The 24,745-nt window shown below is 40.2% G+C and overlaps 1 protein-coding gene across 5 annotated transcripts in view; it reads right to left on the bottom strand.

Moving 5' to 3' along the window:
* Positions 1-21,896: 21,896 nt before the first annotated feature.
* mib2 (MIB E3 ubiquitin protein ligase 2) overlaps positions 21,897-24,745 on the bottom strand; it is a 47,419-nt gene continuing 44,570 nt past the window's right edge. For all 5 annotated transcript variants that reach the window (XM_040152295.1, XM_040152296.1, XM_040152294.1 and 2 more), the window contains one exon: positions 21,897-24,726. In XM_040152295.1, the coding sequence (XP_040008229.1) occupies positions 24,485-24,726 (242 nt within the window). In that variant the 3' untranslated portion in view covers positions 21,897-24,484. The remainder of the gene's footprint in view (positions 24,727-24,745) is intronic.

Genomic DNA, 24,745 nt, shown 5'->3' with positions numbered 1-24,745 from the left:
TCACTGTAAAACTGTTAACATCATTAACCAATTTAACAAGTAACTGGACGGTTTGACAGGTTTATGTGCATTTTTCTTCACAGTAACCGGACAGCAGATGTGTTGATCACGATCTGGATCCATGCCAAAGCTCATCAATTGAGAAAGGAAAAACAATGACTCATGTTTGTCTTTCCCCATATCCTGTTGAAGAACATTTCCATGTAGCCCTTCACTAATCTGCATTCAGTATCCAAGGTCACTAGTAAAGCTGGACATGTATCTCCCCCCAGGCCTCTAACTGCAGTCATGATGCAGCTTTTATGGTGCTTAGCCAACTGAGAATCACAATATACACAAGAGGTGACCTTGGAGGGCACACTTCTTAAAACACAAGAGAGTCTAAATGAGTGCTGTTTGCTAATAAAAATATACATCTATGAAGTGATCATTTAACTTGGACACACTGTGTCATTATATGACCACTAGGATGTTAAAGCATGGTTCGATCATTATGTCACATCGTCACCTATGACCTGGTTTTGTAAAAGTTATATTATTGATGTGCAGTATGACGTCTGACTTTTCAAATCAGTCTGTGCTTTCATAAGCATTACCTAATAATGAGGAACCAAATAATTCCACACACTGTCTGTCTCCTGTGCTTATTTTATGAGCAATGTTTCAACAGGTAAAGAGTACGAAAGATTCTTTTTTTTTTTTTTGATGAAGTTCGAGGACCAGGACAAGTGACTGACAGTGTAGTGCGTGGGATTCCTTCTTTCCTTGACAGTCAAGAGTTTTTGATCCTACCTGTGAATAAGACTTTATCTATATGGACGTTTTCATGCAGAACTGAAATAAACTAAAACCAGGTGCAGCATGCAAAGAAGGAAATACATTAAAATATTTAAAACAGTATTGTATCATTTCGAGAATTGGTTGGCAGCAGTGTAAAGAATTTAATACTTGATTTGTGTTAGATGGGCTGCTATACTGTATCCCATCCATCCTCTAGAGATAATCTCACATTATCCAGTACTTACAAACCTGTTTGTGTGCATGAACATTGCACTATTATTATGTTAAATATTTTGGTGACTGAATAAGGGGAATTTAGCTAGATTTAACTGGGAAATGGTTAGGTTAGGATTGCTTAACTCAAATCTGAGATAAGTCCATGTCCGAGCACTTTTGAGATCATGGCAAAACTGAGTCCAAGACCAAAGAAATAGGATAGCGCCCATTCAATACTTCCTACTGTTGTCTTACAGTTGTATATATTGAGAGTCATCTTCTACATTATTTAAGTCACTTAGTACCAACGTTTGTAGCGCCAGACCGATATATTAGTCAGCCGATTTTATCGGCGGATATTTCCTTCTATATAAAAAATATCAGTCAATAAATCGATATCGCATTTTTTAACTCCCCCGACATTCCCCCAAAAATTCAGTATTGGTCGAGCATGTGAAATGTGATAGAAACAGGAAACAACATACAGTAAATCTACCTACATGTTGCATACTCACAGACTCTGTGAGGCTGTACATAGGGACAGTGTTGCTTTGAGCTAAATGCTAAAGTCAGTATTGTAAACTGCTTCAGAAACCATCTTAGTTTAGTGTCTTAGCATACATTTGCTCATTAGCACATAACACAAAGCTGAGGCTAATCAGAATGTCATCACTTCTGAAGGTATTCGGTCATAAACGAACAATTAAAATTTTGAATTCACGGTGGCCCTAGATGAAATGAAATCAATCTAATATTTGTTGAGATGTTGGACCTAAGTGATGGACCGACTGACACGCAGACCAACATTGCCATCTTTAGAGCCCTGCTGCTAGCATGGCTAAAAACGCGATTACAACTCTGAGAAAAAAAATATATAATCATGTCAGAGACAAAATATTGGTTAAGCTAACTATGAAATTGAGGCTGTATGCCGATACCTTGCTTTGCATGTGTTGTAGTAAATAGACACCTTGTACTGTAAACCAGAAAACTCATGAAACTGATCTTGAACTATGCTCTGTGTGTTATAACATATTCATCAATGATGAATAATGATTAACAATCTCTCCATGGTCTCTGAAAAGTCATAGATACAATGTTAAACCATCAATAGCTGCTATTCTTGTAAGTTTCTCAAAATTAAAAGCCTTATCACTCAGTATGCAGCATCTGTCTGTTCAATCCTTTCTGTTGTTTTATCCACCTGTCGCCTTGGCCTGCCCTTCTGCTCAGGTGACTATGGGATAATTACAGAGATTTACATTGTCTTAGAGGAAATTGGAGGACTTAGCCCAGGTGTGACGTTTAGAGGCCCCTTATCACACTGATCAGCAGTCAACCACTGATTTTTACTAAGTCTCTCGCCAATTAGCTCCCTGTCTGCCTCACTACCGGGGCAGCACAGCCCCCTCGCCATGTTAGCATAGAGTAGATAAAGAAAATATGGAATACATCACTTTGCAATTGTTGGATTTTTTTTCTACATTACAGTATTTAAAATTGTATATTGAACTTTTGGCCAGGTTGTGCGGTGATTCAAGCCTCATTTCTTTTCACTAAGCCAGAGCCTCACCAAGGGAGCAGCATGCACACAAGCGGTCTAGCAGCCACAGCCGTGCTCTGACTTGCCGCCTGCCACCAGCAGCAGGTAATTGGCCCCGAAGGATTTAGAGCGGGATGGTGTGTTTGGATGGCACGGTCGTATCCCATAATCTCCAATGGGGCATGTTGCCATAGAGAAGCAGAGTGAGGCATACCAATTATTATTGCATCTTATTCCACAACACCCCTGTTTGGCTCATTTGCTGGTTTAGAGCCAAACTGCTGTTGCGATAAGTCTGACATCGGGGACACGCAACAAGATAATTGGAGTAATATTCAGTAATTCAGTAATATTCATTCATCAAAATCCACCCAAACTTGATCATGTTCATCATTGAAGATATAAAGATATAAATGTATAGTAGACACCCCCAAAATGTTAGAAATACATTCATATGCTTCCATTTGCTTTTGCAAAATATGTTTTTGGGAAAATTTGTTGCCGTTAGGTTTACATTTTCTAACATTCACCATTGACATTTGTCAATTGGTTATTCCTTGAATGTTAATGCACTGTAAATTACACATTGAGTTATGTGCAGGTTCAGAGCTAAAATCACTTTGCTGTCAGGGAAAGAGGTTGGTCATAGTTAAATATGAAAAAAATGTTAGTACTGATGACTAGTTTTGACGTTGGCGTTGAAGGCAAATATTTGTTAATTAACCTCTAAAACACTCTTTCTATACAGCACAATACTTTATAGATTTTACTCTACTTTCTGTATATTGCTAAACATTACCATTGAATGGCATTCATTGTGGACATTATAAAATCATTTTTAAAGGACAATTAAAGCCAGTATTTTCTGAAACAGAAGCTTTCTTTGTTCACCTTAGGTACATTTCCATGGAGCTGTGTTTATTTCGTGTTCAATATATGAATTTAAAAAACGTAAGAAGTTATACAAAAAAAAAAAGTTTTTACATGTGGAAGAGGTGAAAATTACCAAGATGACTCTGCCTTCTTGTTTCATTGCAAGCAAAAGCTGTGACTCGAACCAAGCTGTTAGTGAAAATCAAAAGAGAAAGTAGCAACACGTTTTCATGCCTGATAACCACAGAGGCTGAACCAAACACCTCAGCCATGTTTCCTACAATGAAACTATGATCTTACCAAGGCTTTTCTACACCACTTCTTCCTACTGTACAATTTTTTTTGGTATAAAAACAGTTCACTGGACTAAGCTGGATGTGAAAGGAGTTCTTTTTAAATGTAAATTCAACTGCCAAATTCTACTACAATTTTTTTTTTTTCCTTAGCCTTTCAGCAAATGTAATAACTTTAAATTCACACATTGAGACTGACTATGGACCCAAATGATTATCAGCCGTATGTAGAGCTTCACAGGATGATGTCTCCCTGCTTGGAGGACTCAGAAGGCTTGTGCAATGGGCACTCCATCTATGCTAGTACCATTCATACTTTTTCATGCCTGGATGAATTCAACATACACATAAACTAAAGCACACAGCTGTTTCTCTGAAAATCATTGTCATTCCCTGCACGCTAATGCTTCGGTAAATACGTTAGATGGCGAGCTAATTACATGAGACCAAATAGAAAGTCTTATGGAAGAAATGGGCAGGTGTGTTTGGAGATGGTATACTATCATAGCACCTCATAATGCCCTCAAATGTACACACACAAAAGCCTTTACAGCTTGACAATGTCGCATTTGGCTGTGAGGCACGCAAGGCTGACATTGTATTTAAAGTTGGGCACAATGAATGATGACCTTGGGGTCAGCATTTACGCTCATTTCCTAAACAAACTGCGGCGTCTCGACCGTGAATGACTGAAACTTGACCCGGCCAGCAGCTCTGCAGGTGTGTTTAACACTGAGTTTGTGTATGTGTGTGTGTGTGTGTGTGTGTGTGTGTGTGTGTGTGTGTGACTGTTTGTGTGAATGCACGCACATGTAGGTTTAAGAAAGACATCAATCCATTGAGAGACATTGAACTTAACCAGCAAAGACTTTTAGAAGATTGGCAGGTGACAGCAACAGTGCGTCTCTGTCATTGCACCTCATGATACCATCATGCATTTCTCCACTGAATTTTATGGCTGTGTTTAAAAATCATTAACTACACAGAACAGCATTTTCTTTACTCAGTTCTCTGGAGAAAACCATTACATCCAGCATACTGGACACAAATTGAACCGCAATGCAACATAAAAAGCAATGAATTAAAAAAGGTTTCAACTACCATTACATACTGCCCATAATCTGAACAGTGTCTAATATTGTTATTGACATCTGACACACTACCATAGAATTACAAACAATTTTACATGGATGATTCCCTTTCCTATAGACCTATTGTTCTTAACCTAAGGTTAGTGATTATTACTGGCCATAAAACCATTAATAGTTATGCTTCTACTAAAATCTTGCTTAGGTTTTTTGTGAATTTCTACAATTCCTGGCAAAATAAGTTACGAGTAAGTGCTGCCTGTATGCAGATATATCAAAGAGTGACAAGATTACAAAATGAATCAAGCATCTTATCTCCGATACTTCATGGCATTTCATTGCCCCTTCCACTCTATGATTGCATTTGTTTTTTTTTTGTTTTTAGAGTGAATTAATCTCCACTGATCCATGTGTACCCTGGTTTTTTATCAATCTGCAGATATGATAGTAGAGAGGGGGTGACGAGGGCAACAAGTAACAAGGGCCCCGAGTGGGTCCTGACACCTCTGCTCTTTTTATTCTTTCTTTGAATGTTTTATCCACATTAGATGAAGCAGAAGCTTCATCTAAGATGAAGATTCTCACAGAGGGTAACTGCCCATTGCACAAGCCTTCTGAGTCCTCCAAGCAGTGAGACATCATCCTGTGAAGCTCTACATAAGGCTGATAATCATTTGGGTCAATAGTCAGTCTCAATGTGTGAATTTAAAGTTATTACATTTGCTGAAAGGCTAAGGAAAAAAAAAAAATTGTAGTAGAATTTGGCAGTTGAATTTACATTTAAAAAGAACTCCTTTCACATCCAGCTTAGTCCAGTGAACTGTTTTTATACCAAAAAAAATTGCACAGTAGGAAGAAGTGGTGTAGAAAAGCCTTGGTAAGATCATAGTTTCATTGTAGGAAACATGGCCGAGGTGTTTGGTTCAGCCTCTGTGGTTATCAGGCATGAAAACGTGTTGCTACTTTCTCTTTTGATTTTCACTAACAGCTTGGTTCGAGTCACAGCTTTTGCTCGCAATGAAACAAGAAGGCAGACTCATCCCATTGTTCTTGTAGTTTATTGAAACACAATTGACAGGACGTCCACTACCTGAGTTTTGAATGTCAGTAAACATCAACAGACATGTCCTCCTTTACTCACACTACCGACAGGCGTTACTTACTGGCTTCCTGTCAGAATGAATGCTGCTGTTGTTGTAGCAGCTACAAGATGTGTGTTCGACCTATCGACAAAATTTAGACCCTGGTTCCCACAACTGAAATGTAGGTAAAGTCCATAAATTCCTAAAAAAGTTTCCTAGAAAAGTTCCTGTTGTGGAAAAGGGTGACATGATGCTATATCAAAAGGGAAGAAAAAGTTAAACCAAAAAAGAACTAGACTTTGGCTTCTAAATTAAGCCTGAGTATTTTCCCATCTGCTGTGATAATCTGAGAATAAAATCCAACTGTAACATCGAAACACTTCACGTGAGTCTCAGTGCATTGATTTATTTGGCCGTGTGAACACTGGCTTCATTATTTCAGTCTGTTTTTTAATCCATAGATACTATAGGTAAGAAAGGTTGAAGAGAAAGTTAATGTGAATGTTGCAGAGGCAGCAAAGTCTTACTAATCATATACATTATGTCTCATATGAGACTGCGTATTCTGCTTGCCCCTAACACTCAATCAAGGTCGCAAACAACCAAGAATAGTGAAAAAATGTATCAAATTTTTTTCATCTGTTAGGAAGATTTCTTCTGGCACATTGTCAGCATGACATCCTGTCTTTGTTTAAGTCACTCATTTCATCACTGGAAATCTACAAGTCTCTTCACACATTGCAGGGCACTGGTTCCCAACCTGGGGACTGGGACCTCCATTTAGAGTCACAAGTCACATATATTTATATAGATATATATTTATGTGTGTGTGTGTGTGTGTGTGTGTGTGTGTGTGTGTGTGTGTGTGTGTGTGTGTGTGTGTGTGTGTGTGGCTAATCGGTGGTATGCTAGAACTAGGGTTACCTGGTTCGGGTGTACAATGGATTTTATTACTTTAAACATCATTAATATAATTTTTAACATCAATAAATGTATGAGATTCCCTATACATGTAATGCAAGTGAGAATTGTGATCTTTATATACTGTATATACTGTTCACCATTAAGACATCACTTTGACATAAAGCTATGAAACTTAAACCAGGTTGCCAGGTAGAAGGCACATTTAGAAAAACAATAGGCCACAACTATGGCAGTTTTAAAGATTCATTCAACTATTTTTGCATTGAAGATGCTGACAGATTAAACTTTGTGGTGATATAAAGTATATTTTCAGTGTGAACAATTCCACTGGAAATCAAAATCCAGTGGAGTCTGTGATCCTGGAAGAATTGTGTTGCTGTCACTGCTAAAGATACCCTCAAACGCCATATAGTTGATCATAAGACACTCTTCATTGCTAGTTAGATACAGTAAATGTCAGCAAAGTTCGTGTTAAATGATGAAAGTGTGTGTATTGCAACGTCTTATCACCGGTGCTTTATAACTTTAAAATGTTGCAACCTTCAGGGCAAACTACATTTTTCCGTCTCTTTATACTGTTTGATATAAAGCCATGACATGTACAGTGCATTCACCGTGTGTCGGGTGATGACTGATCTCTCCCACAGAGTGTATCATGGGGTCCGGCTGCAGGATAACAGCAGGTCCTGCTAATGATGCAAGACATGTTTATGATGTGGAGGCTCTCTGGGGAGGTAGGGTTCAGGTGAAGACAGAGTCAGGAGGTGTCCCACTGGGACCAGTTACCAAGAAACACAGCCTTCTACCACCCAACATCCTCACCTGTACTGTACCTCTCCACTTCCTCTGTGGGTCAGGGTGAGGGCCCTGACAAAAACAAAAGCATAGACCTCATCAATCATGTGAAAGCGACTAAAGAAAATTGGAAGTCAGTCACTGAAATTAAATCAAGTTAAACATGTGTGTGTAGCTTTTTAAAAATCAATATATCATTGTTGAATAAACAGCAATGCCATGGCGTAATTAAGGTATGACGTAATTGACATTTTCCCAGACCTCTCCCCAGCCCGCCCTTTATCATTTGCTCTACTGAAAACAGTCACCATGCCAGGACAGATTTTCAAGTGACCTTCACCATAAAAACCCCTTTTCTTTGTTTTCATTGTAAAACAATGCAGCAGATTTCCCCGCACATCCAACCCGACCGTACACAATATTAAATACAGTGTAAAAGAAGGTAAAAGCTGTCAAACTTGTCAATAATAGTCTTAGTTGTTCATGAAGATTACTTTGCCAACTCCTAATTAATGCATTAATCAACTATTAGTGTTAATCAATCCAAAAGAGACATTATATACACGCCAAAACAGGGCCAAATGAAAAGGCAAATGCTTTTGTGGGGAATTTGCCCCAACAAACATCTCTCATGTTTTTTAAGAAAAAGTTTGTCCGGCATGGGACTTAATGCGCCGTCCAAAACAACCACAATTCCCACAGAATCGAATGGCTCCATTCTGAGAAAATCTTCAGCCTGCTGAGATGCTTCAGCTGCTGTGTCAGGCTGAATGCTGCCCATTCCAACTCAGCACCTGACAATAACTCCATGCATGTCATGTTAGCTTGCTTGTTCTTTCCATATTTACTGTTTAATTAGCTGGATCCACTTTTACGTACATCAAAACTACTTTTAACAAACCTCCTTTTTTGTTCTTTTTTTGCTGTTGTGTTTTATGTTTCTGCATGATTTCAGCATATAAAGACATCATGAAGCCAGTGTTTCGCATCACTGTCTGTTGGCAGTAAATTACAGCTGAGCAACGTAAGAAGGCTGCAGTGAAGTGAGATTTATAGCTCCGAGAAATTTACTATTCTTGGTAATGCTGATAGCCACAGCCAAAATATACATCTGACCTAAGCAGCGAGGTGAGCAGGGAGATAGCAGGATATTCGACCTGCCCACTCAAAGGACAAAAATATTTAAAGGGGGGGGGGGTCAGAAGAGATCTTAAAAAGCAGGAGAAGCAGAGATTCCTACAGATAATTTTCATTGTTAAAGGGTTAACATGGTCAGTCCGTACCTAATCAGACCTGCAATGACAAACAGAGGAGGAGAGCACTGACTTCTTCAACAAGTTATTCTGAAAACAAAGTGTTACTGACAGCATACGTGAATGTGCCACAGATAAAGTTAATGACCTCGGTTACATCTGCAGCTTTTGTTCCTCATGCAGACAATGCTCGGGTTCCTCAATTGTAAATGATGGAAAAGGTTGCTGAGTAGGTTTTTTTTTTTTTCAGGAAACTGGTTTCCCTCTGCGCTGACTAGATTCTGTTGTGCAGTTACTGTGTGTCACCATATATCTGACAAACAGCGGGAACTTAATGTGTAGCGAGAATTCACATAAATACACCTGTTTTATGATACACGGAGCATAAAATGTTAACAATTACAGAGTTACTTCGGATGGTTACAGTGCTTGTATGATGAGCTAATCATCCGTAGTAACTTCAACCTCAGTTGAAAATCATCAGTGCAATGTAACATATAGGCTATGGCAGTGACCGACAGACAAAATATTGGGCTTATATGAAGGGGTAAATGGAAGTGAGGGGCAAGCTGAAAACTCCTAAGTACAGGCATCCCGCTGTGGAAAAATCCCACCTCAGCTTTGACCCAGAATGACTCTGAATCCGTCCTGAATTCAGTAAGGAAGTAAATGATCAGCAGATTTCCTTCTTTTGTATGAATGAGGAAGAAATGAGTATCAAAGTCCAAAGGCCTAAACATTACCTGAGCCTGTCTGTTACACAGACCTGTCACTGTAAGAGAGCTACAGATTAACACGTTCAGCGCACCGGCTTTCTCTAAACTCTGCCAGGGTTTTACAACCCTCCAAACACACCCTCTGGATTTGGGTGCCGCTCTGTCAATACTGCAGTCTCCATGCGCTATGCTCTTAGGTTCGTCTACTCCTTCCAGCCAATCAGAAAGAAGCGGCTGGGTGCAACACAGTCCCATGAGGCCTATAGGAGAGCAGGAGCCATGGAGACCAGCTCTTCATCGAACAGTGATGGGTGAGGAAGTGTTGCAGGTGCTGGTAGAGTGTATACACTGACCTGGTGTGATGCTGGTGTTTTAGAGCCAGTATACTGCACATAGCAGTGTGTTTAGAGTGTCTAAACCCTTATCATTCAGGAGGACACTGGTGTCAAAGGGGCCCATAATCAACATTTGAGAAGTTAGCTGTGCAGTAGACTGCAGTCAAAAGAGCACAAAACACATCCCATGCTGCATAAAAACAAATGCATCCACACAACGTACCCTCATCTAATCTTTATACTGTACCTCTAATGACACTTCATGCCAGCATCTAAAGGAACATGTTCCTTTAGACATTCACAGAAGCCCCTGTCTGAACATTTCCCATGAGTCGAACCTCCCTGCCCTATTTCCACAGTCTGTTTCCCATCAGGTTGGAGGGTATAGACACTCAATAGATGTGGGAACACCTTCAGGTTTAACCCCAGCTGACCTACCTCTTGATGAACGTGACCCTCTGCCCGGGCAGATCACCCAATCTCTCCATCTCTTCAACACAAAGCAAGCGGAGAGAGAATCTTCAAACACATCGCCTTAACTCCTGTCTCCTCTCTAGCAGCTCAGAATGGGAAACCTATACTCTCCAGCTCATCAAGGGCTGTGAGACAGACTGTATTTAACCGTGAACTGGGAGAAACAAAGATGCTGGCGGTTGTGATGTGTGTTGAGAGGAATGCATCAGTGTTATCACTCACTGAGTTATGCAAGAATGGTTCGGTGGAAACCTTTGCCTGGTACAGTGTTAGGCCTCAGCCTCCTTATGCAAAGGCTATACACACACTCGGCGGCATGCCCATACACACACACACACACACACACACACACACACACACACATAAACACACACACACAAAGCCAAGCAGATCCGGCCCTGAGGATTTCCTAATTACCGTGAGTGAATGGGAGGCAGTCAGACACACGGAGAGCGGACAGCCTGGGTTATCACACAAAACACCAAGACTCCCCATTCTTCTGAATATCCTATTTTTAGCTTTCATCTATGGCTTTTTTCCTCAAAGGGCATGAGGTGTACGGGAGGCAAAGTGAGGAGAAGACTTGTTTAAGTGTGACTTTGTACTCGGAGCCAAAATAAAAGCTTCAAAAGCTTTTCTTTAGACCGTTTACTGCCAGTTGCTTCTCCTACGCAGATGAGATCATCGGTAGATGTCTCAGAAAAAAAAGTGCTTAATAAACAGAAGTCTTGACATTTCCAAGTAAGCACTGTCAGGAAAATTTAAATATCAAGAATCTGTCCAGGGCTGCCTGGTCTGTGTGACAAAACACGCCCGAAAACACGCCTAATACCAACTCTCTGAATTTCCCTCTGCCAGGCCATATACACTGCTTTTGAAGTCCAACAGCACTGCTATCCTTGCCAAAGGTGTTGTAATATCTACACAGTAAAACCATAAATGATTGGTGTGCCAGCATTAAAAGAAGTTTTCCCCTCAGTTCTTTCACCTACTGTAGGTCCTAAAATGGCCTCCAGCGCCAGACAGAAGAGACCATTACAGCACACTGTGTCTGTCTGTTTGTGTGTGTGTGTGTGTGTGTGTGTGTGTGTGTGTGTGTGTGTGTGTGTGTGTGTGTGTGTGTGTGTGTGTGTGTGTCTGTGGCTAGTGTGTTGGCACAGGTGTATGTGCTGATCTCGAGTCAGTTTGGTAGGATTTGGGTATACATAAATTATTTCATTTAAAAAATGGATTTATAAATTGAGGAGCAGCAACAACGGTCGTGTAATTTGTGAGCAAAATAAGTGTACCTAACCAGCAGACCAAAAATTCAACCCACAGCAACACTTCAAAAGTAGCCCAAAACCGCAGACCTGGCAAATCAAGTCAGAAACAGGGGAAGGCCTCTTTAATGGTTGCATGCTTAGTAAACTGCCAACTCTGTATTTAGAGTTTCCAGTATTGTTTTGTATGTGTGGCTATAAGCTTCCCTTTTCATTTTGTCCATTATACTAGACACATACTAGACTAAGATATTTAATCTTTTTCCTGATGCATTCAGGGTCTCACCAGCACGGCCATATTAACAGGTTAGGAGGCCTCAGTGCGGAAATTTGCTGTTGGGTTGCTGTCGAACCCTGTGGCTCTATTCCTATGCTTGGGACACAATATATGTCGCCCCAGGTTTTCTGTGTCTCAGTTAGTTTGTGGTAATGTGATTAAAACAACTTGAATTAGGCATGTGTTAAAAACTTGAAAATAGTATGCATATAGGATCATGCAGGATCTGCTTTATTTGCAATTAATGAGTTTTTACCCAAATCCAATTCACTTGCAGTGAACCACCTTGTGATGCTGTGTTTTTCACCTAAAAGATTGTGTTCTTATTGTTCTAACAAAGATATTACCACACAATCTATGTACATGAAAGAATAACAGGAGAAAATTATGATAGTCACCATTTTCTGATCAATTATCCTCAGTTAGAAACAAGAAATCCCAGTTATCTTAAAAAAAAGGGTGATATTTTCTCACAATGTAATAATTCAGAAATCACAGGAAAACCTTTGACCTCAAACCAAATGTATATTCTTTATCCCTAATTGTCCGTGAAAAGTGTTTATTTTCTTTAGTTTGGAGTGAGTTTTGTGCTTAAGCATGAAAAGTGAATTTGATGTCTTGGTTTCCCTTTTTTCCACCAAAGTACAAGTTTTACTCTAAACTCAGGAGCGTCAACATCAGGAGCTAAGAGGCGTTCCGATAGCACCACAGCACCACTCATCTCAAACGCAGCTGCACCTTGTTCTTTGTGAAGGCTTTTTCCCTCTTTCTCTCTTTCTCCCGTAAACATTCGGGGCGAGCAAATGAATCCGCCTCTGGAGTCTGTGTGTGTAACAAGCTGCAGCCTCGGGCCACGGAGCTGAATGGAGTGACAGTGAGGCGAGGAAGAGCGGTATCAGATGAACACATGAAAGCGGGAGGTCGCTGGATTTAAGGCTTTTTGTCTTTGGGCGTTCAAAGGAGACAGCTGTCGACTGCACAAGGCCCGACTCTATTCAAGTGGGGGGACCGCAGACGGAAACCACGCCAACATACACACACACACTTCAAAAGAAGGTGTGTGTACGCATGTGTGTGTAACTCAGCGCTTCTCCCAACAGATTCACACAATTATTACAATCATAGAGCATTACTTTATTCATAAATTCATCAGAACCGCATATCTATTCACATAACCTAATGTATTACTCATAGGGAAGGTGTGTCACAACTGAAGTACTTGACACACAGTACTTCCCTGTATTGATAAGTTTCGAATCTCTACTTTAAAGGAACAGTTCACCATTTAGGGAAATACCCTTGTATATCCTTGTATTGTCTTGCGTAAGAAGATTGATATCACTTTCATCCCTGTGTGTCTAGTACAGAGAACATGTTAGCTTAGCTAGCTTAGCACAAAGACTGGAATAGCTCGGCTTCTGCCTTAATTACATGGTTTATCTTGTTTATTTACGTTACAAGGAAAGTTTAAGGTTTTAGAAGCAGTTACACAGTCAGAACTACAGTATTTCTTGACAAACAGCCGTTTGCTTGTCCAGCACCTGTTGGCAGCTCCTTAAGACTCGAATCCCCAAAACAAAACAGTTTGTATCAAGCGATGTCAGACCACGTACAGAAGCAAAATTATTTACTCTTGAACGCAACACTTGAAAGTGTCAAACCTATCGTCATAGAGATGCAATGAATCAAACTAATGGGGATAACGCAAACTTTTGGACAATCTTTCCTCAGAGGCATTCATGGTGTTGCCTTGAAAAATGATGGAAGTAGTTGTGTGAAGAATGGAAAAAGAGCCTGAGAGAGAATTTCAACCCTGCCTGCTTTCTCACCCTCGGAACTCCTGCCCAGCCGCTACGTAAAGTGAGCGTGACTGTCTTAATGTATGATTTTGAAGGTTTCAGTAACTGTGGGAAGAAGAACCCCCAGTTGAGTTGCGGAGCAGGAGGAGATATTTTGGGCACCCCCCGTTTCAAGAAGTATAAGTCCCATACATTTTTCCCATAGACCATGTTAGCGTGATTCACAGTCGGAGCGCTTCTACGGCTTGGAAAGGCACGAAACTCTCCCAGTTAAACCGTCGGTCCAAATGATTAACCACTGCATCGGACAATATCAGAACTATAACTCCCAGGGTGCATTTCGACAAGAAACATCTAATGGCTTAAAATTCTGTCCTGAACCGCTGTTGAAGAAATAATTCATTTTGTGATATTAAACTAGATAAACAGAGGCCTGGACTGTTCACGATGAATATTGTGCTGTAAGTTGTGCAGATGTTATCATCATCATGGGAGGCCGATGTGAACATCGCAATACCTGTGATATTTTACAACTTGAGCCATGCTCAGACTGACCTTAGCATTGCATAAAAAAAGCGGGAACCCGTCATTCATTTCAATGGGATCACAGCCTGTAAATACTTCAGATTTGTAACTGTGAAAATATCTGCAATATCATTGCTCTCAGGACAGTGCTAGGCCTCCCCCTGCTTTTTAGTGCTAGGCTAAATTTGATGCAGAGGAATCAAATCGGGACTTTTTTTTTTTTTTTTTGGCATGATGTCAAATAGCATCTATTTTTTTGACCGCAGATAAACAAGCTCAAACGGGCTACACTTATTGGCTGACACATGATCTCAGGGAAATAGAAGATTTACTGCGAACCACCAGTAATCTCAGAAAACAGATAAACTAGGGATTTAAGGTTTACCACTTTAATAGCCACACTTATTATTAAGGCAGTCATAGGTCTAAAATTATGTGGAGATAATCCAAACTTTATACATATCTTAAAAACTTAAGATATGTATATGTATGTATAACTTAGTAAGTGTACAGATCCCCTAACATGACTATCACATAATTTGCATGAACTTGAGATAATTTAGTTAATTATGGTTCAAAACTGAACATGGAAACTCGAGACCAGGCATTCAGTAGAAGCAGAGGTTCTCCAGGTGAGCAGAAAATTCCTGACCTGTACTGAAAGTCAAATGTCTCTCTTTTGCCCGAAGCAACTTTTTTTCCTGCTGTCTGAGCTGCGTCATCGCTGCAGCACGTCTGCAGTTGATATTTGCATCCGAGGCAAATCAGTCAGCCAAAGACTGGGAGAGATTGTGTGTCTACTAGCAGAGCTGTGGCTACTGAGCAGAACATATACGCCATATGCTTTGTAGTAGTAAGGATGCAAATGTCTTTCTGAACTGGTTTCCATGGCAACTCTTTCCCTATAAGTCGCTTGTATATCATGGCCTGTTTTTATTAAACTGCTAAAAGTGAGATTTTTAGCCATGAGGATGGATAAAGACACAGCAATATTTAATACAACATATAATACATTATTTTTCTCTACAGCACAGTACAAACGGTGTCAGTATACATCAACTTTGCCCTAAACTGAATCCTCCAGCAATGGGTCACACTCTAACTCCCCTACTCCCAAAGTGTTCACTTGTATTTTCCTATGCAAATAACTTTGCATTCACTGAGTGGATGCAGTAACGGCTGCAGGAGACGAGGCTGCTCTGTTCTGCTCAGGTCTCTTCCTGACCTCTTTTGTTCAAATCAAACCAAGATGCAAAACTGGCTTCAGCGGCCGACATAACTAAGACACCTCCTTTTGTGGACTACAGTTTATATAAGGACACCGACTGAGACGACCAGCAGTGACGAAGTTGACCCTTTTTTTAAGGTCTGGGAAATGTATGAAAAAAGTAACACCTTCAGGATTTCTTAAAGTTTGTTTAATTTTTTTTTTTTTTTAAATGGATGTGAACCAAATGGCCCTGCAAACGAAATCCTGAGGAGACAGTATCTGGTATTATTAAATGTTTCCAAACAATCTCACAGATTGGACACTAAACCCCCACTGTATATTTTCATTTAGATTAAGTAATCTCCAAAGAAAGGGCGACACTTGTCATCTGGGTTTCATCAGGCATTAATTAACCTGCTTCCCATCCAATTGACCCATCTGCTGTGGCAAGTCTCTCTACATATGGGCCGTATTCTCCTATAGGAAATGTAATGACTACCCTCTTAACAAATCCCCAGCAACAGAGACCTCTGGGTCGAGGTAACAGCAGGTTGACTACAATGAGGGCAGCCTGGAGGAGGGGGGCTCGCGAGTTGTGGCATGGGCGTGCTATTGAAGTGTTAAGCAGGGACACAAAGGTGGGGTTGGTCTATAGGGAGTTAAGCGACGGCTATACATCGAGACGTGGCTGTTCAGGGGACTTATCGTCCCTCTGAAGCATTTAAAGTAGAATTAAAGTTGTCGTATGTGCTTTATAGCAATTATGGAGTCGTATGAAAATGATGCTGGAAAACACGCAACACCTGTTACGGTCCTTTCACATCTACTGGTATATCGTGAGCAAAAACACCGCAGACCCAAATTAGACCATGCTCATGTACCCAGAGGCTGGAGCCGAGCTCGGCTGATATTGCATCAGTGGGAATCCCATCATAGCAACCAGGTGCCTGTCATCAGCCTGGGAGGCTGGAGAGAAAGGGAGACGGAGAAAAACAAGGTGCTTACTTAACATCTCACCTCCCAATGTGAACGGCTTCATCATTTCCAATTCAGCCCCATACACAAGCTCCTATATGGTTCATATCTGTTCTACATGTGGTTTCTGTTTTACTAGCGGTAGTCTGATTACAATACAGCAGCGTAGAACAAAGCACAATAAACCTGAGTTTCATTAATCATTAACCACCAATGACAAAGAATTGACTGTGACTGCCAATAGTCAGCCCATACATATTACTCACTTTATGCAGGGTGCAGACTTCTTTCCATGCACATTTCTGAATTTTCTGACAAGTTCCGAATTGTCTTCCACCTTTCGTCTGCATGAACAAAATACAAGGCTGAATGCGTACCAGGGTATTTGTTGTCTCAGCTATATGCTATTGTGGCCCAGGTGTTATTAATGTGACAACACAGCCAAAGTAATGGATTGTATTAAATGAAGGACTTGGGTGGAGCCGATCACTATACCTCTGACCTAAAGGAGTAGAGCCTCTCTCCAACTCCCAGAAATCTCAGTACCTGTCCTCGGTAGCGGTTATTGCTGAATACTGAGCACAGCTTCAAGATATCAACCCTAGAGATTTACTATTTCTTTTCTGAGTTATGCGGCAAAACAAAACAAAAAACAAAAACAAAAAAAACTGTAGTAGTGATAAAAGGAAATGATTCATTCAAATAATTCTTTATCTGCTGTAAAATTGCCCAAGACAACAGACACACATAACGGAAGAGAAAGAGAATCAAAAAGGACTCAGTATTTTGCTTAAAGCTGTCGCTTGTGTGTTGGAGGTTGTAGGAAGTCTTATTTTATTGAGGGACTGAGATGATCTGATCTGGCAGGTGCGACTTTTTCAAATCATGCTCAGAGAAGAAAGAACGTCCATCTCTTACAATCTACATCTGCTCTGGTCTCTCAGACATTTCAGATACGTGAGATGGTCCGTGGGGAACGCTCAGTCGCTGCATTCACGAAACGACAGCGAGCAACACCATCTCCCTCCACACAGACGACCCCAGTTTCGTGACACAAAGCACATCAGCAAATCCCCAGCAACTGTTCAACTGCTGGTGATTTTTTCGTCTGTACGCGGAATGAAAAGCCGCCGATGCGGTGCAACTTGTTGATGGAACAACAGGTGTTTAGTGACAGTGTAAACAAAGCCACCTCATCTTGAATTGCTGGTTTCTGCCTGCCGCGCGAGAGAACTCCCAGCATCTTGTGGTATTTTCCACCAAAACATCTAAACCTGATATAAAGTTCAGAGGACAAAGAGGAGCAAACACTATGTCACTAACACACTAACGGGTGTGGATTCACTCAGGGTGCCACACCTTATAACACACAGCTGATTGTCAGGAGATCGTGGATCTGGCTACATATTTGTGATAGTTAGTCTTTAACATTCAGTACATTTATATTTATTAATCAGAGCAAGGCGACCCTATGGAAGTTATTTTTTAAAGAAATGAATCTGATTATTTTAACTGTATCAAGCTCGTGAACCCTGTGAGCACCAAACCATGTGCAATCAGCGTCTTTAATTTGTTTTTTGAATTTACTCATGTGCCAACAAATCATCACAAATTGCTGCGGCAGAAAATAAAGCTGAATTCATCAACAACAAAAACAGTTAACAGGTCTTTCCATTTCCCTCTCTTATTCTGCGATGCCGCACATGACCCCTGTTACTGTAAGAGACAAATTATGTAAATTTAGATTATTTGTGACATCAACTTGCTGTAAGCAATGCAAACACATCTCTGATTTTATTCAGTTTCACCTGCAAAAGGTTTTGGGCCATCCACCTCTTGATATTCTAAAGAATGGCAGTTAGAACAGAAAGTCTACTGAGACCATAATAGTTGAAAGAAAGGTAGAACTCTTTATTGTTTGTGTGAGAGAGCTTGTGTTTTGTTAGCGTGTTGAGCCAACGGTTACATAGAGTACAAACACATCCGAATTTAGAATCTGTACAGGTACAATGGGTGAAAAGAAGAGGAATCGCTTCTGACAAAAACAGAGAACTTCCTTTTGGAGATGTTGAGAAAAACCATGTTTCAGTTTGTCATTTAATATGTTACAGTCAAACATACAGTGTCAAAGGCGGTATCAAGCTTTAACACCAACCGCATGCCAGAATCTGCCCCTGTTTGGATGTAATGTAGACAAAGGCTGGGAAACAGCCGGCCTGTAATCACTGTGAAGTTGTGGGTGGAGGGTTGGTTTCTTTAAAAAGTGGATAATGAACGGTTAAAATATTCAGGCACAGAGCCAGGATAAAGAGAGCTGATAACGATAATGAGCAGACTGGGGCCGATGGTATCCAAGACCTGTTTTCAAAAGTGACTTGGCAAAACTGGGCCACAGAAAAATTTCATCTGGTTTAGCGTATTGAATAAGTGCCTCACTTAATTTTCAGCATCTGGAATGATGCTGTTTTCCACTTATTATCTTTACATCCATGTTGGAATTTTTCTCAGGAAGAAAACAGGAACAAGTGGCAGAACACCAGCAGGAAGATAACCTATCTAGAAAGGCTTTAAATGCAATCTGTAATCTGTAATCTGTAATATCTTTTAACATTCAACATGGAAAAGTCTTCTCTTCCTTGTTGGTTGAGAAACCAATGGATCTCTGTGAAGTTATAAGAACATAAGCTTATCTTAGCAATAAAGCAAGGGAAAACAGCTAACCAGGCCCTGTCCAAACATTAAAGGAAAAGTTTCATCTTAAATTTTCTTACAATGTCTCATTCTTTATGAATTATCTACAGTGAGACAAGTCCTTTTAATCTGAGTGAAACCTGGTTGTTGTTGGGTTTTGGTTTTTTTTAGCTTGAACACACCCTGTGCTCTGCTTGTACGCTGAACAAGTGTAATGATGTAGCCTCATTTATCTTAGTCTAAGCATACTCTTTAAAATGTAAAAATCATTTTTTCTCCATCTCCTGCAATCAGGTGAGTGTGATGTCGGCTCCGACAGGGTGAAGAAAAGTGAACTAATACCAAGAAGGACACAAGAGGTTTGAGCTGAGGAAGAAAAGCATTTGACACATTGTTGATGTGAACGTGCTGTGCGGGGCAGCGGTCGATGCTGGTGCTGGGATACAAGGAAAATACTGGGGGAAAGGAGCCACTGGGTTCATAGGAGACGGCAGCCAGTTCTGTGAGCAAGTGCGCCCCCCGTAGGCTACCTGACACTGAGGCCTTGATGGTCGTCTGCTGCTTTTACCTGCTGAAAATGACTTCCGCTATAGAAAAAAACCACATGAATACACATCTAAACGTGCCTGTGTTGTGGAGACGATTTCAAGGCAAAGAACAACACAGACCGACATTCGCTCAATAGAAGATTCACTCGGCATCATCATAAGAACCAGACAGAAAGTGGCTTTTGGTTTCATCCTCTGTGACATCACACAACAGGAAACAATATTCATCTCATTTATTTTCCATGTATCACTAGATGGTGCTCTCATCCCATCCGGTCCACATAAGCTCTGATAGTCTGACGTACACGGGGGGGGGGGGGTAAAATAACAGGACCATCCGACCTGCAAACAGTACTTTTGTAAAGCTAAGAAGGTTAAACCGTGTCAGAGGGGAGCTGATTCAACTATATGTGGTGTTACTGTATAAGACTGCATTTTGATGCGTTATGATATCCACCTGTTCTTTATTACAGTAGAAATAAACTACAACACTTACTGTATCGCATCACATAGAAATAAATAGGGACAGTAGAAAACAGTAGAGCAGTAGAAAAGAACATACATTGATATGAGTATTGGGGTGCAAACTCTGAGAATATTTTTTAAAATTTCATTTTGTTAAAAGTATAAAGCATGAAAATATTCATAGCCATGGGTCAAAACTAGCAAACCAAACAGGAGTCATTTTAAAGAACAATTTTATCCCACACTCAAACAAATTCAGTACATGGAAATGTAATTTCCTTTCTAAAATGTTTCTTTTGTGGGGAAAATGTTGACATGAGCTTATAACTTCAATAGTTTTTTAAAGTTTCTGTAACATCTTTTAATAGCAGTTCCTCATTTTGGAATATATTTGTTGTTTAGGAGAATTTATATCCGTCTCGTCCACTTTGTCTGCCTTTAAAAAGTCCCACCTAGATGTTTTAAGTCAAAATAAAATGAATCTGAATGTATGGGACAACCCTGTATTTCCCTGACAAGATTAGCATATGATTGTGAGGGGAAAACTTCATGTTTAATTTCATGTCATATTTCAAAAGTGAAAATGAAAACATAAAATGAGGTTTGGTTGGCTACTATTAAATCACCTCACGTAACTCTTGGAATACGTGCATATATTTTTCCATTGGAAGAGGGATTTAGCAGATATCTAGGTCAGTACGTTGGTTAATTAAAAGATGTCATGTCACTCTGATGTAACTGCTCTTTCAAAATACAAACACATATGTGTAAGATATTTTGAATATAATATATATGTATATTATAAATATATACATATATATATGTATATATCTATATGTATAATATATTCAATATAATTTGGTTTTAATGGTTCAAATAATGACTGGTAGTTCACCAAACAATGTACTGACCAAATTCCATATGCTTTACTGTACATTAGCACAACCTACCCATGTTACATTGAATGCATACAGGCCATGAACACCAAAAGAAAAACAGTAAATTTGTGGAGTGCCGTGTGTTGAGTGTTGTGGCTTTGTGGCTGTTCGTAGCGTTCAAAGCTTAAGGACGTCACGGCTAAAGCGCTGAGTCATATGCCAAAGTCATCTGAGCCGTAAAACAATTAGGACTAAGAAGTGGCACACGGCAGCTTTTAACAGGAGGCACCGCACAGATACCAGCCCGTCTAAATGGGTTACAGAAAACACAACCTGCTCGCCGGCTGTTTACCTGAACTGCCAGAAACTCAAGTGGAGGGTGTAATTAATTAATAAAATTAAAGTCAAAAACATTTCTCTTTTGAAAAAAATACTTCACGATGACATTGCTTGAAAACTGGTTAAGATACTTATAACCACTAAACGGCTATTTAGCCTACGATGCTTAAATGTACAATTAAAATCATGACTAGCAGTGTATATTAAAGACACTTCAGCCTCCAACAGAGAATGCTGACAGTCTAATGTCCAATGAAACTGTGTGTCTTATTTACGTTAAATTATATAGAAACGTCTACAACTGTTTCGAAGAATAATAATGTATGGTAATGTTTAATATGACGACAGGTTTTTCGAGGGGATTAGCACAGTAACACGGGGTTTACTAATATAGTGGGATGGGAACAAGATATGGGTCAAGAATTTGTAATTTGACTTGAGTTGTGTGCAATAGGCCTACATTTATGAGACGGTTTTAATAATGAATTCAAAACATTCCCGAAAAATGGAATTAAAACAAAGCTACACCACGTGCTTAGAAAACAGTTCCATATTTATTGCAAAATATTTTTGTACAGAATACAACTGAAAAAACATCAACAGAGGAGGAATGGACAGTAAGGCCAACATCAGAACTCCAAGAGCTGAACGGTACAAACACCAATAGTAACATTTGCTGCTTAATAGTGTGTTTATACATAAATTGTATCCTGCCCTCGCAGCATCCTCCTTAAGGGGGAGAAAAAAAGAACTCAAACATCTTCCCCACTTTTCTTAAACATTATTGCCTTTGCCTGTAAATCCATCAACTTGGAACACCAATGGACAATCCTTAAAATGGTGAAATTTCTATAAGAAACTTGTTGCGCGATTGATAATGTCTCACAAAATATAAATATATATACTTGTAAAAAGCTCCAAACAATATGGGACTGATAATATTTTGGAAGTGAGTGCAGCATCACTTGCCACTGACAACATGAGGAGGTTCGAAGAACTACAGCTTAAGTTAGGAGGCTAATGTCATTAGCTCGACTGCTAATGCCAGTACTGTATCTGACAGTGCTGAGATAATACTTCTGATTTGAACTAAACAAAACATTAACATTTAAAGTCTGCTTTTAGTTTACTTAACACTGCTGGAATAACTGAACCCTCACTTGAGCTTTGAGGGGTTTAGCATAGTGTGTCTAGATAAATTCGGGCGTGCATGCCCATGCACATCCTCATGCGATTTGGCACTGATGTAAAAGTTCTTTCCTCAAAGTAAACCTCGTGGTACACACATCCCAGTCTCTCCAGCTCCTTCTCTTACATCTTTTTTTCCTTCACACATAAAAAAGGCAGAGTGAGACAGGATACATTTTTCCCCGACATTCAAATGTACATCTTTAACATTGGCTCTCCCAAAATTTGGGATCTAATGAAGACAAAAAAACCTCCTGTCTCTGGAAGTTTATTGTAGAAATTAAAATTAAATAAAGATTAAAATAGATACGATTTTTTTCTCATATGCATAAGCCCTTCAAGAATAAACACCAAAACACTGGAAAGGATGAAGATGATGTACAATCCCAAACTCCAGAGGAGAAAGAGGGGTTTCTTCTGACATAACTCAACTAAGAAGGTAGACAAGGAACTAGAGATGAAACAGAACAATGTCATGTTTTTGCCCTTCTGATTCTATATCTTACAAGACATCTGAAGGATAAATAACAAAACACGAGTATCCTCCTTTAAACTGTTAACCCGCTGCTCACCGGGGTCTCTACACCAGTCAGATGACAGACAGACTGTGGTCATCAGACACACACAAGCAGACCAATACGATGCTTTCGGTCCAAAATCAAACACAGAAATATAGCTGAGCGGTGCTTCTGGGATGTTTTAAGGACTTTTTTTCACATTTTTTGGAGTAAAATGTCAGTTTCGTTGCAGAAACTCCTCTGCAAACATTCATTTCACTAATGAGAAAAAAAGTTTCAGGTTTAATAATGTGAATTGAGTGTTTTCTTAATGCAACTTTGAGTCACTATCCACAGCTTTATGATTGGTTATTAATGATTATTATTGGTTATTATTTCAGTGACCCTCCACTAAGATGATCTGATACACTGTAACTCTGTGATGGTGTGTGCGTGTGTGTGTGTGTGTGTGTGTGTGTGTGTGTGTGTGTTTTTGGGGGTGGGGGGTTCTTTAACCATTTATGGATATCACAAGTGCTTTCAATAATTTGATACCCTGAGTAGAGGACATAGGCTTGGGGTGAATTTCAGTAGAAACGATAACATTTTTGCCAAGCAAACACCAACTGAGAAAAGTACATTACTAAGTAATACCACCTCTCAAACATAAATAAAAATCTGTACTTATCAGTACATTAAAAACCACAAATGTAACCAGAGAGAAATAAAACAACAACAACGACAAATCACCCATGACGACACAGTCATTTTCAGCTTCACAATATGCATATACTCATGCATATATAGTGTGTATTTCCCCTTGCATACAGGCGAGTGGTTGGGGACTATAAAGAGAGCCTTTAGTTATACCAACTCCCTCTGCAGAGATTAACACTGATTATTAAGAGATTGATACAAATGAGAGCAAACATAATTCACAGGACAGGCCAAGGGGCGAGAACATGGGGACTGAATCTGTGCAGCCTTGTAAACAGAAGAGGTCAGACAGCCAGAGAGGATGATGGGTATCAGACATCCACTTAAAGCAGCGAAGATAGGACAGATTACAGGAGGTGATAAAGAAGTAGTAGGGGACCTTTTTCTTCCAGCTTACCAATCAGAGAATTCAAAGTGACAGCACTGCCTCGCAAATTCACCTTGTCTGCTTCCCGCTGAGCTCGGCGGGATATAAGTTCTGATCTCTGAAACTGAAGTTGAAGAAATCGACCAAAATGTAACAAACAGTGGACTCTCAGCGATGTAACACAGCGTTTTATAGTAAAGCAACATGGGATGAGTGAGCATTTGATTACGTGTGGTGGGGATGAGCAGGAGGGTGCGACAGGCAGAAACAGGTCACTGGGTCTTCAAAAGTAACAGCTGTCCCCTCCCACCCCCACCCTCACTTCTCTCCAACCGGCTCTGACATCCTTTTCGGGTCGTCGAGAGCTGAGAAGCTCAGACGAATAACTGGATCCTCTCCCGGATGGTCTGCCGGCAGATGGGGCAGGTCTTGAGGGCAGCGCTGCAGTCGATGCAGGAGGCGTGTCCACACTGGAAGACCAGCTTGATGTGGTTGTCGATGCAGATGGGGCAGGTGATTCGCTCCTCCATCTGGCGGTAGCGGGACTGCAGCTGCTCCAGCAGGTTGTGCTGCTCTGAGTTCTCATTGCCGGGACTGCAATCCACCTCCGTTTGGTCTGTGTGTGTTGGGGGGTG

The sequence above is a fragment of the Xiphias gladius genome, chromosome 18, assembly GCF_016859285.1.
Source record: "Xiphias gladius isolate SHS-SW01 ecotype Sanya breed wild chromosome 18, ASM1685928v1, whole genome shotgun sequence".
Taxonomy (NCBI): Eukaryota; Metazoa; Chordata; class Actinopteri; order Istiophoriformes; family Xiphiidae; genus Xiphias; species Xiphias gladius.
The sequence above is the reverse complement of the archived record's forward strand: the minus strand, read 5'-3'. Positions and strand labels throughout refer to the sequence as shown.